Source organism: Ochotona curzoniae, unplaced genomic scaffold (assembly GCF_017591425.1).
Source record: "Ochotona curzoniae isolate NIBS_2020 unplaced genomic scaffold, NIBS_Ocur_1.0 contig_858, whole genome shotgun sequence".
NCBI classification, from domain to species: Eukaryota; Metazoa; Chordata; class Mammalia; order Lagomorpha; family Ochotonidae; genus Ochotona; species Ochotona curzoniae.
In genome coordinates this window covers 205,873-218,790 of record NW_024466587.1, presented here as the reverse complement: position 1 = coordinate 218,790, position 12,918 = coordinate 205,873, and the positions used below count along the sequence as shown (strand labels likewise).

Below are 12,918 nucleotides of genomic sequence, written 5' to 3'. Positions count from 1 at the left end.
GCGAAGGCTTCTTGTTCACTTTTTTAATAACAATCCAGCATCTGTCATTCTCTTACCTTGCACAGCAAAACAGCTAAGAGTAAAATGGTTGGGGATTTTCTTATCATATATAGGCTCACAAGGAATCAGATCAGCAATGGCAGCGTCACCAGCAAAGGAGACATTCAACAAGGTGAGAAGCAACCAACAGAATGGGAGAAAACCTTTGCATACTGCACGACAGATAGGATTAACAAAGAGCTTCAGAAACTCAAAGACAACAAAACAAACAACCCTGTGAATAAATGGAGAGAGCAATTGAACAAACATTTTCCAACCAATTCAAATGGCTAATAGATATGCGAAAAAAATGCCCATGCTCCCTAGCTGTCAGAGAAACACACACACACACAAAAATCACATTGAGGTACCACCTAACTCCAGTCAGATCGGGCTGCACTCAGAGCTCCACAAACAACACTTGCTGGTATGAATGTGGGGAGAAAGGTGCCCTCTTTCACTATTGTAGGTAGTGTAGACTAGTACAAGCACGATGAAGTCAGTCTGGAGAGTGCGAAGTGAATTGAAATTTGATCTGCTGTATGGCCCAGCTATCCCACTTCTGAGAATATATCCAAAGGAAAAGAAATCTGCATATGAGAAAGTGATCTGTAATCCTTTATTTACTACAGTACAATCTACAATAGCAAAGATAGGGAAACAACGCAGAAGCCCATCAAAAGAGGAGTGGATAAAGAAACTGTGATATATCTACTCCATGAAATACTACTCAGCTATTAAAAAGAATGAAATCCTATTGTTTGCCTCCAAATGATACCAAATAGAGACCATTATACACAGTGAAATAAGGCAACCCCAAAAGGACAAAAATCATATGCTTTTTGAGATAAGGCAATCTTCATGCAAAAATACATCAATAGAGACATAGCTAAACATGCATGTGCAATAAGTCATCTAGAGGAACTGTACAATACAGACTGTCATATTGAGATGTGAAGATACAAGGCAGAATGCATGTCTATTTTCAAAGCAAAGCTGAAACTTTCAGTGAAACTGTTAAATATATCTTGACAACAGGATGCTGACCTCTCTGCCATTCCCATACCTACAATGTCAAGGTACACTTAAGTAGCAGAATGGTGTACTTATAACTATCTATGAAGGATTATGCTATTGTAATAATATAAGGGAGATCAGTTGGGGGAGGAGTTTTGGTGAGGGGCAAAGGGAAAATCCAAAAGCCTATGGGACAATATCATAAAAAATGAATCTAGGGCATCTTTCAGATTCTTAGTAGAACAGCATCTCTCTTTTCATTCACTTCATGAAATGGGCAAGCACATGATGTGCATATGCCAACACAGTATAGGAGTCCAGTTAGAACTGACTTGGCCTAAATGGAAGGATGATCACCTGAATAATGAAGCTAAATGCTTCCATTGAAAGGTCAGTTTTGCTGCTACAAACAGCATGGTCAAAAATTAACATTTTTGAATGACACATTTTGGGCATTGCATCTCATAGTGCCTTCAGAAAGAACTTTGATTAAAGTTTCATAGTGCATTTAAATAGAATTTACTTTAGCAATAATTTTCACTGGAGCAAAAGTGACCATCCAGCTTGTTCATAGATATAGTGTCAATAATGCCAGTTGTAGACATGTAGGAGCAGACTGAAAAGCTTGTCTGTTGGAAGAAACCGTGGTAGGATGTAATATAGGGCTACCGGCAGTGTGACTACTGACACTCCCATCTCTGCAGGTGACTTTCCATCCCTCCAGCCAGCGCATCTAAACATTTGACATCAGACTGCTCTTCTCATGTTAACAAGAATTGTCATAAGTGCTACTGTGTCAGGGTTATGGTATAATTTCTAAATTTAGGTGCTGACTTTCTTAGTGATTGTTCATGTATACGAGTTATGTCTCCTGGCACGTTCATGGTGAGGACTTTAGCCGCTGGCTACCATGTTGGACCCATAAAGTATTTTTAAGAATAGACTTCAGACTCTGAGAAAATTTGAGAACCAAAAGTTTGTTTGAATTCACAAAATAGTTTCAGTTCTTTCATCCGAATAATAGATCTAGAAACACAAGAGTCCAAAAAAAAAAAAAAATCCCAGTATTTTTAGCTGGTTTCATTGTGATGATCTATAGACATAGGCAGCCAAATCTTCAGAAGCAGAATAATCAACATTTTTAAACAAAGTCATTATAAGTGAATATGAACAGGGTGTTCAACCTCGCCGAAACAGATAAATGCAATAGGGGTTAAAATAAAAATAATAATTTTTTTACCAACCTAGCATAGATTCAGAATAATAAGTTTGTTGTAGTTAGGAATCATTAAATGTTCCTGTGAATCTTGGTATAATTAAAGAAGTATTTTATCTTACACAGTAGTTCTGGAAATCAGTGCAATTTTCCTAATAACTTATTAAGATTGTGAATAACTTCTCTCTTACAGTTCAGAATCGTTTTCACCACACGATGTTTAAGGGAGTTGTGGCACCAAATGAGTTGGGGAATAACCCGTAGGCAGACCTGGACCTTTTCAAAGGCACATCTAGACCCTGGGTGTACAACTCTAAAATTTCCTTTCCACCAAGATTATTTTAAAAGGGCCAGGAGCTGGTTTAGTGTGACAATTCATAAAAACATTCATTTGGAAAGAATGGATGCCATGTGTAAATTCCCACCTACATCACACATTTACACAACATGAGAGATGGGGCATTTTTTTTTTTTTTGGCGTGTTGTGTCAGTGTATTTCACCACAGAGATATGTAAACACAACGGGCCAGCCTCCTCCCGCCCACCTACCTGCTCGGGCCGGGGGGGGCCTGAGCCCCCTCGCACCCTGCCCATCCTTCACTGCTCCTCTGCCCGTGACCCCGGTCCCCGCCTCGCCTGGAGGAAGGTCCCGGGGTCCCGGCCCCTCCCCACTTGCTCTCGTCCCCTACACCCCACATCTGGCCGCCTCCTTCCTTGGGGCTCGGCGCCCCCACCCAGCAGAGCCATCATCCTCACCCTGGCTCACCCCGCCCACGTGGCCCCGCTGGCTGTCAGGGTCACGGTCGCCCTCATCGGCCAGCTCGGCTCCAGGACCCCGCTTCCAGCCACAGACCCCAGCTAGGTCCCAAACTCAAGGGAGCACACGCACAGCGCCCGTTCCCGTGGGGGCACTCTGGCCACCGCGACAAGTCCACACCACGAGTCCTCAAGGTTACGGCCGCGACGGCAGCTGGCGTCCTGCACTTGGTCCGATGCTCCTCGAGCGATGGGCTGTGTGCTTCGGGGAGCGGATGCCGGAGGTCGTGGGGTCCGTGCCCGGTGGTCCGAGGGTCCCCAGTCCCCCCAGACACGGTGGCCGCGGCTCACAATCAGGTGTTTAATCGGACTCCCCGGCTCCCTCCGGGCCAGCTCCCCCCACCCGGCCGCCGCCGGTCCTGGGCCGCGTGCGGGGAGCACGGGGCCACGCAGGCCGAGGGCGCGGAGGTCCCGGCTTTACCGGATCCTGGTGAACAGGTTGAGGACAGACACGGACTCCTTCGTGGAGCGCGTTTTGCTAAAGACATTCCAGAAGCGCAGCGTCTCGTCTCCAGCACCAGTGAGGATGGCCTCCCCATCGGGGGACATGGCCAGGTAGAGGACGCGGTAGGAGTGCCCGGTCAGCTTGGCCACCTGGGTCAGCGACGGGTACTTCCACACCAGGATCTGGTTCTGCGAGTAGCCGTGGGTGCTCACCAGCTCGTTGGCGTGCTTGGACCAGGCCAGGTTGCACACCTGCGAGCCCGTGTCGATGCACTGCAGCGGCTGGCCCGTGAGCGTGTTCCAGAAGCGGATGCAGCGGTCGGCCGTGCCGCCACCCGACGCCAGCAGCCCGTGCTGGTGCGGGGACCAGGCGATGGCCTTGACCGCCGCCAGGTGCTCCGTGTACTGCTGCGCCGGCGCCAGGCTCGAGTGGTTCCACACCAGCAGCTTGTTGTCGTTGCCCCCGAGGCCAGCAGCTGGTGGTCCGTGGACCACTTGAGGCCGCACACCTCCTGCCGGTGGCCCTGCAGCCGCCGCTCGGACTGCAACGGTGGCGAACGGATGTCCCGCTGCAGGATGACACGGTCACGGCTGCCGGCCGAGAGCTGCTCGGCGTTCCAGGCCAGCGCCCCCACACGCGCCGTGTGGCCCTCCAGCACCGACAGCTTCTTGCCGGCCGCCGCGTCCCAGATCTGCACGAAGCCCTTGTGTGTGCCCACGGCCACCAGGTTCCCCCGCTCGGACCAGCCCACCGAGGTCACCGAGTCGCCTTCCACAGAGAGGTCACACAGCCGGGTCACCTGGCTGGTGCACGCGCTCCACAGGTAGACGCAGGTGCCCAGGCCCACGCTGAGCACGTTGAGCGAGGACCAGTCGACCAAGTTCAGGTAGAAGTCGTCCTGCAGCTCGGGCGCGTCCAGCACCTTGAAAGGGATCTTAGAGATCTTCCGGGCTGGCTTCCACGGCGAGCGCAGCAGCTTCTGGCTCTTGTTGCTGACGGGGGACAAGGAGTAGGGGGAGACGTCGTTGCCATCATCGGGGCTCGCACGCTTGGTGCTGAGGGAATATGTGAACAGCCCCTTCCTCTCGGGTGTCGAGGGCTGCAGCCGGCGGTCCTCGGTCTGGGGGTCCTGCACCTTCTCGATGCCGTCACCTAGCAGCTCGTTCTTGAGCAGGGCCGAGTAGGCCAGGCCATCTTTGCCGCTGTCCGAGGAGGCGTCCTTGGCTTTCCGGTTTTGGCTGGGAGACTTCTCGTTTTCGTTGATTCTGTGGGAGTTGACGCTCCAGTTGGCCCCAGCCCGCGAGGGGATGAAGCGGTCCCCGTGCTTGCTGGGCGAGGACACCGGCGAGTTGGAGGGCGTCAGCGTGCACCGCAGCTCAGAGACACAGGGCATGGTGTTCTCCTTCTGCGTGACAATGTGCCGCAGCAGGCGTCGCTCGTAGTCCTGGTCCATGGCGGGGCCTCGTCCAGCTGGCTCGCCGCCCGCCGGCCTCCCGCCGGCCCCGCCTCGCCAGGCCCCGTCGCCTCAGCCCCGCATAAGGAAAGTGTCCTTTTCCTAAAGCGGGTAGACCTGGTAAGTAGTAGGACTTACCTAAGGCTGATGACTGTACTAGATTCTGAAAAGGACAATGGGAATGTTTGAGTTACTCCACAGGGGCCCAAAGGAGCAAGTTGTGCAAAATAGACAATGGGAGAGCCAGAAACCAAAGGTGTAACTAAGGCTGGGCAAAGCATACATTACGATCGCTCGAGCTGCAGCTGACGGGTCCTACCAGCACAATTTTCAAAACCCTGTGACTCTCACTGTGAGATACTGTTTATCTGAGGTTCCCACAAGTCCAAAGCCATGTAACAATACCAGCCAATTCAGAACTGCCTGACTCATTCATCTCTGTGCTTCAACTCAAATGAAGAATTAGTGGCAAATCAGGATCATGAGAGTAATAAAAGTGACTGAAACCAGGCAGTAAATCTATATAGACAATTTGGTGGTTGAAATGAAGGAAGCTTGCCTTTTAATGCAGATCAATTTGTTGTAGACATGTGAACATTTATGAATCAGAGCCAAAATTCACACAGTACCATCTCTTACCCAAGAGAGTAGAATAATCTTAGTATTGCTAAAGATTTTATTCAGTGAAAGGAAAAATCTCCTTTTCTAAAGAAAAAATTAAGACAGCAGAATTTTAAAATACATGCATTTTGAAGTTTTATTAGGCACAGCAACACGTGAACACACATGACAGGGCAGAGGCGGTACATCTTCCCGAGGCCACCATGACTTGTAACCAGCATACACGTCATGACAGAATAATGGCATTTCCAAAGGTCCCATCATTCTACTTATTATCTTTTACCAGATGTAACCACATTTACATTTGTCAATCGCCCATGAAAAGAAAACATCAGCTGATTGTAAAAACAAAAAGGTGTACAGAGGCTTTTATTTGAGATCCGCCCTCGGGCCTTTACCCCACTCGGCGGGAAAGAGGAGACAGGAGAGAGAAAAATCTGAAGAACTGCGGGGGAACAAAGGCAGGCAGAGGGATGTGCAGGAGGGTTTATACCCCTTCCAACGCAGAGCTTGGCACAGGCTCTGTTTAAGTCCTAATTAGGTAATTAGGCTAATTAGGCTCATCATTGGCCGGTCGGAGCCCTGCTAATCCAATGACGTGCCTTCCTCCTGTGGCCCTTTCCAGTTCCGGGCTGAGGCCAAAGTGACGTGTCAGCTCTGAAATAAGCCTAGCTCCGCTCCTCCACCTGCGGCAGCCATCAGCCATTTGAGTAACTTTTAACACGATGGATTTGTATTGCCTGTTATGAATTTTGTGTAAGAAAAGTCACACTGTTTTGCTCCCTTTTGTAATTTCATGCACTGAACGTTGTTTTTAAAGATTCCTCCATATCGTTGTCTGTAGTTGCCGTTTTCTTCCTTCTCATCTATATACAGTATTCATCTATATCAAGAGTTGATACAATCAGCTCACTACCTGTGTGCGTATCAGTGAAAACATCATTTCTACATTTGCATTTTTTAATGCTTATATTTTTCCTTCCACTTATAGAGCTGTGAGGTGGGTGAGGAGAAAGACCTTTCATCCTCTGGTTCATCCTACAAATGCCTGCACAACAGATCTGCATCAGAGTGAAGCCAGGAGCCAGATCTCCATGTGGATGGCTCATGTGGCTGTCAAGGGCCCAAACGTATCCCATCATCCCCTGCCTCCCAGGACACATTTGCAGAAATCTGTGTTGGAAGTAGGGCAACCAGCACTTGAACATGCACTCCCATGAGCATCTCAAGCAGTGGGCTAACCTGCAGTGCCGCAGGGCCCACCCTCTACGTTGTTAAATAATTGAAAGGAACACAAAAGAAGAATGATAATTTTGGGCTTGTGTACAGTACATGAAATTTCAAATGTCATCATCCACAAATAAAGATTTCATTGGAATATTTCCAAACTCATTCATCATTTTATTCTATATGTTTGTTTTTGTGCTACACTGGGAAAATAGGGGCATTCTGACAGACTCCATTGCATAAGAATGTGTTTGCTATCTGGATCTAAAACAAAAGAGAAAAATGCCTAACCTTTGCTCCGTGTTCATGTATCAACACATATGTAGAAGTCTATTAAGGAGCCTGTGAGTTCATTCCAGTTCAGTGACATTATAAACGGTGCTACAATGAACATTCCCGTGCATTTCCTTTGTGAGCTTAAGTATACACTTGTAGTTGCAAAGCATAAGAGTAGAACTATTGTTCTTCAAGGAAACATTGTCAAAAATATTTCAAAATAATTGTGCAAATTTACATTCCATCTGTCAGCATTGAGGCATTCTGGTGGTTCCATACATTTTGCATCGCAGGTCAGTGTTTGAGAGAGTTTTTAATAATATACTTAATTTTTATTTTCCTCAAATAGGTTCTCAGGTATTTGATTTGTGTGTGTGTGTGTGTGTTTATGCTATTTCCAGTGGTATCATTTTATTTGAATTTCTTATTTTAATTGCTAGCAAAATATCACAATTTTTGTGTATCTATCTTGTAGTGAACTAAATTGCTACATTAATATATTAATTCTAAGTTGTCACTGCTTCTGTGTTATTCTGCCAACACTGCCATGTCTTTGCAAAAAATGATAGCTTTATTATTCTTTTTACTGGTCGTGCTTTTTATCTATTTAAGGAGTTCTTCCTTTGTTCTCTTTGCTTTTGTTAAGTCTAGTTTGGTTTGATTTGACCGTGTCCCGTATTTCAAGGTTTTTAACATAATGCATAATAGTATTAATGACATTGGAAGGATCTTATCTTACAAACTTTTCAATATTACACCAGTAACAATTTTCCAATTAAGATTTTCATAGATACTTATCATCTTAAAGAGATTTTATTCTGTTTATAGTTTACTAAAGATCTTTGTGTTTGAAAATTATATATGGTTGTTGAATGTAACAAATGTTTTTATGTATATACCTAGCAATTTTTTCTCCATTTGTTCTTTAATATGATGAAATACATTGACTTTTGAGTGATAAACCATTCTTACAGTCTTATAATGTCCCCAGATTTATTGTAATAGGTTATTGCATTAATAGACTGCTAATTTTGATATGCTAATTGTCAAGAGCTATTAAATACCTGAAATGTTATCTTTCTACATTTACTAAACTAACATACTAGCCTGCCACAGCCTCATAAGTAGTGGTAAAAATTAGGAGGCATCTGGGTCAATATAAATTCATATTTTTTAATTTACAGAAATAGCATTCTCCTTGGCACCTTGGCTCTAGACGGGGAGTGGTTCAAATATAGTAGGTAATAACCATACGTGATGTGGAGTGAATTACAAAAGAGAAGCACTAATTAACAAGACTCCAATCTTTCACAATGAACACAAGACTCATACTTTGCTCTGGAGAATAACGTGATCTCTGTCTTCTGAGGCAGTATCCTTGAAAGCAGAGTACAAAGCCAGTGGCTAATTAGTACTGCATGAATGAGATGTGCAGAAATGCAAAGAATGTGTAGAGAATTTTTCCCAATACTGATCAGCTCTAGTTGCTACAACTTCTTCGCTTTTGGCAATTTTTTCCAGAGCAACACACCCTAATTAATCTGACTAACAAAGGCTGGGACCAAACATGCTCAATTTGTCTCATTTAACATTTAATTAAAGATAATACCAGCAAACAAAATAAGGACAACTAAAGTATTCACTCCAGCCATGGTCCCCAAAATTCCAGCCTCAACCAGATGAAAAAATCCCATCAACTGTGAGGTTCTACTTTAAAAATCATTAACTAGATGACTTATCTTTGATCTTGATCAGAGGCACTGATCTAATGCATATGTTGTCGATAATAAGTACTCTGCCTTAGTTTACACGTGGAAAGCTGAGGCTCATCTGAATAACTTGCAAGAATGCTGTGGTGTCATTATATGTGACAATGTCAATAATAAAGTTTACATCACATATTTCAATTGTAGGAGTCCCAGTATAAGAGTAACTCCACACAATGTTACATTGGGATTCACATTCACTGCTAGGAAATCCCCTCTTTGATTTAGACTAGTCATAAGGGTCACACACTTTTTATAAAGTTTATTTAAAGGATGATGAAATCAGAAACATTCAGAGATACAGTGAGCAGAGAGAATACAGAAGGGAGAGAAGGTGCCTCCCTCCCCGTGGCCTGGCTTGTCAGGAGCGGCTGCATGATATCACATCCAGTCCCGGGTGAGGGGAGTAGACAGACTGTATCACATGGCTTGGGGAGGAATGGCTTCCAATCTGTGAGTCTAAGTTGCCCCCTGTCTTTCCCATTTCATTCTCTCCAGAGATTTCCAACCCCTATTCTTAAGGGTCACTGAGGAATAGAGATTCATCTCATCTTCTTTAGATATTTCCTGCTGGTTAGGGGTGTTGGCCTTACATAAACCAGGTTCAGAAATTTCTTCCTATCTCATATATTATAATACATATGATGTTATGTAGAGATTCACATAATAGACTCATGTCAGGAGCCACAAGTGTAGCTGGTAGCAATGGCTGTGTTCCACACATGATTATTGCCACTCTGAGAAGCTGTCGACCTTTTGAAGCAGCATCCGAGGGCTTCAGTTATTTAACAGGATTAGACAGATTTATTCTTCATGTGCACCTCATCTGGATTCTCTCCCCTGCAAAGTAGTCAGCATAGGAAATAGCATAACATGCCCCATTTGGTCCAATGAAAGGACATAGCCCCTCGTCTCTGGTCCCTGAGACAGGAGATCTGTCACCTTGGCGCCAAAAGGACATGAAAGTGTGGGTTTCATGGCCATGCCAAGGCCATAAGTAGTGTCTTAAGTAGCAGGGCCCAGCCGCAGGCCCCTGGCCAAGCTGAATGATGTGCTGTAGGTGCAGTTTGCTGAGGATCCCAGTGTCAGGCCCCGGGTCTGCCACTCCCGGGCCAGCATTTTGGAGCATAATGGTGCAGCCCATGTAGGACCCACAGGCCCCAGCTTTCTCTCTGCACTTCTGGCCCTATGGTACACTGTGGGTACACCCTGCCTAGGACCCCCGGTTGAGACACCTGCTCTTCACATTCCCAGATGGGCACTTCAGAGGACTGGGGGTGTTTCTTCCTTTTACCCATGAGGCTTCTAGCCTTCCCATTTTCAAACAGTCACATTGGTTGTCCGCGGGTTAACTGTGTCTCAGGTGCTAGTGTTCAACTCTTGGACAGCTTCTCCCTGACTGGCAAATATTTATTTTAATACATTCACTAAGTTTATCAATATCTAATTATTGTATTTATTAAGTATAACATATTAGTACTGTATTTGTTTAATATATTTATTTTAAGGCTTGCCTTACTTTAGAGAGAGTGTCTACAGACTTGAGGACTTCATGTAGAAGTTGGCCTGAAGTGTAAGGCAAATTGCCTAAAGCCCTTTCCATTCCAGGAGTTACAGATTCATCTTTTGTCTAGTTATTTCCCAGTTACATATCCTAATTCCTCCATGAAGAAGGGCCAGGTGCAAGAGGGACAAAGATTACTAAAACTTAGAGGTTGGTATCTCAGCCTTGCAAACTTGCCCTTTACCTAAGAAAGAGATATTATGTCTCTGTACCAAGAATATCTATTAAACAAGAACCCATAAATGATAGTTCAGAATAAAATTCACTCAAATGACATGCATAAACCTCGGAGAGTCAGTGGAGAATTATCTCCTACCATTAATTTTCATTCTGCTAAGAGAAAGGTTATCTGTGTTTTTTCTTTCTCAAAATCTTTCAAGTTTTTGTATCCGTTTTTCCATGCGTATGAATGAGTCTCTATTGCCCAAGCTTGGTGACAGCAACTCCCCCTATACTCCAGGAGCCACTGTGCAGAGCCCCCAAATCAAGGGATTTTAAGCTCTCATCCTGCAATCAGATTGAGCTATGTAGAACAACGTTTCCATGCGTGCAATTAACTAAGTGATGGAAGGCAGAAAGTTGCCAGAGCCCAAAGTTTTCCTGTAGTTAATTAACCTAACATAGCATACTAGGAGGCAGGGCATTGAATGGCACGGGAGAAGCGGGGAGGAACACACATGAGGAGACTCTGCAACTGCTTTTGTGCAATTAACTTGAATGTTGAGAGAGGAATTAGGAAGAACCGGATGTGGAAACTCCACTTTCTATGCTGTCTGCTGTCAATTAACCTGACTAGTAGGTGCTAGCCATCAACACAGTACACCCTGTCGCATTAGATTTAACGCTTCATCGTGTGAAGAAAGCTTAGAACATTAGTGTTCAGTCAATTCTACTCTGTAATAGATTCATTTCATGTATTCAAATTCCCTTTAAGTTTCACTTTAGAAATAATCCAGGTGTTTTGATTCTTTATATTCAGTCTAATTTAGTTCGAAATATTTTCAAATATTCATATAACTTCCTTACTCATGTAATAGTTGCACTTATGTTGTTAGCTTACATGTTAATATTTCAAATGTTCTCCATTATGCTGATTTATGATATGATTTCACTTCATTCAGAAAACAAATTGAAAGCTTTACATCTTTTTAAAAGAATTTTTGAGACTTTCTTTATGACCCAGTATATTCAACTTTGATAGCCAGGAAGTTAAAAAAGAAAATACTGCTGGCTTCAAAATTCCCTGTGGGGCCCGGCGCAGTGGCACAGTGGTTAAGGTCCTCGCCTTAAATGCCTGGGATCCCATATGGGCGCTGGTTCTAATCTCGGCGGCCCCACTTCCCATCCAGCTCCCTGCCTGTGGCCTGGGAAGGCAGTGGAGGACGGCCCAAAGCTTTGGGACCCTGCGCCCGTGTGGGAGACCCAGAACAGACTCCTGGCTTCGGACCAGCATAGCATCGGCCATTGTGGAGTGAATCAATGAACGGAAGATCTTCCTCTCTGTCTCTCCTCTCTATACATCCACCTTTCCAATAAAAATAATAATAAATCTTAAAAAAAAAACTCCCTGTGGCTGTGGCTGTCAGATGGCTTTCAGGAAGCTGCCATTGCTCCAAAGTCCTTCAAGCAGCAGGAAGTCACGGGCAGCACTGTGCAGTAAGTTCAGGAAACATCAATATCTCCATAATCACACAGACCAGCAAGACAACAGAAAGACAACATTCATTGCAATTCTCTCTGCCAAAATTCCATGCAAGGGCATTTAGCTGTCAAAGCATATTTTGTATATGGAACCCTATATGCAAGGATATGTTAGAAATAAAACTTCTATACTTTACACAAGTACTGTATAGATACACTGAGTTGTTTCTGTGTGTACGACTTTCTTATAAGGAGGGTCTGATAATTATGAATTCCCATACTTTTTGCTTCTCTTGGAAAGTCTCATCCATCATTTATGAAAGATTGCTTTATTTATTATAATACCCTGGTTAGTTTTGTTTTGCTTTCAGAATGTGGAATATATCCTTTCATTCCTTCACAGCTTGTAGTGCTTCTGTTGAAATATGTGCTGTTAGTCTAATGAGGCTCCTTTAATCTCTTATAGATTTTAGAATTACTTCTTGCTGTTGTTCTTTTGAGAGTTGGTGTTTTGAGCTGTGGATTTCCAGTTTCATTCCATGGTGGTCTGAGAGGGTACATGGTATGATTCTAATCTTTTTGAAGTTATTTAGATTTGCTTTGTGTCCTATCATATGGTCGATCCTGGAGAAGGTGCCGTGCACCACTGAGAAGAATGTACAGTCTGTGGCCTTAGGATAAAAAGTTCTATAGATGTCTACTAAGTCCAGTTGTTCTATTGTTTGTGTGAGCTCTGTTGTTTCTTTGTTGAGTTTTTGTTTCGTTGACCTGTCCAATGGTGTTAAAGGTGTGTTGAGGTCACCCACAAATATTGTGTGCTTATCTATGTCTCCCCTT

The 12,918-nt window shown here is 44.4% G+C and overlaps 1 protein-coding gene across 1 annotated transcript; it reads right to left on the bottom strand.

Annotated features, from left to right (window-relative positions):
* Nucleotides 1-2,749: 2,749 nt before the first annotated feature.
* On the bottom strand, nucleotides 2,750-5,051 carry LOC121164585 (fizzy-related protein homolog). Its single transcript, XM_040992725.1, is given in 2 exon segments — nucleotides 2,750-3,999; nucleotides 4,002-5,051. Coding segments are annotated over 2 exon segments (1,479 nt in total). The 5' UTR covers nucleotides 4,987-5,051; the 3' UTR covers nucleotides 2,750-3,505.
* Nucleotides 5,052-12,918: the final 7,867 nt, after the last annotated feature.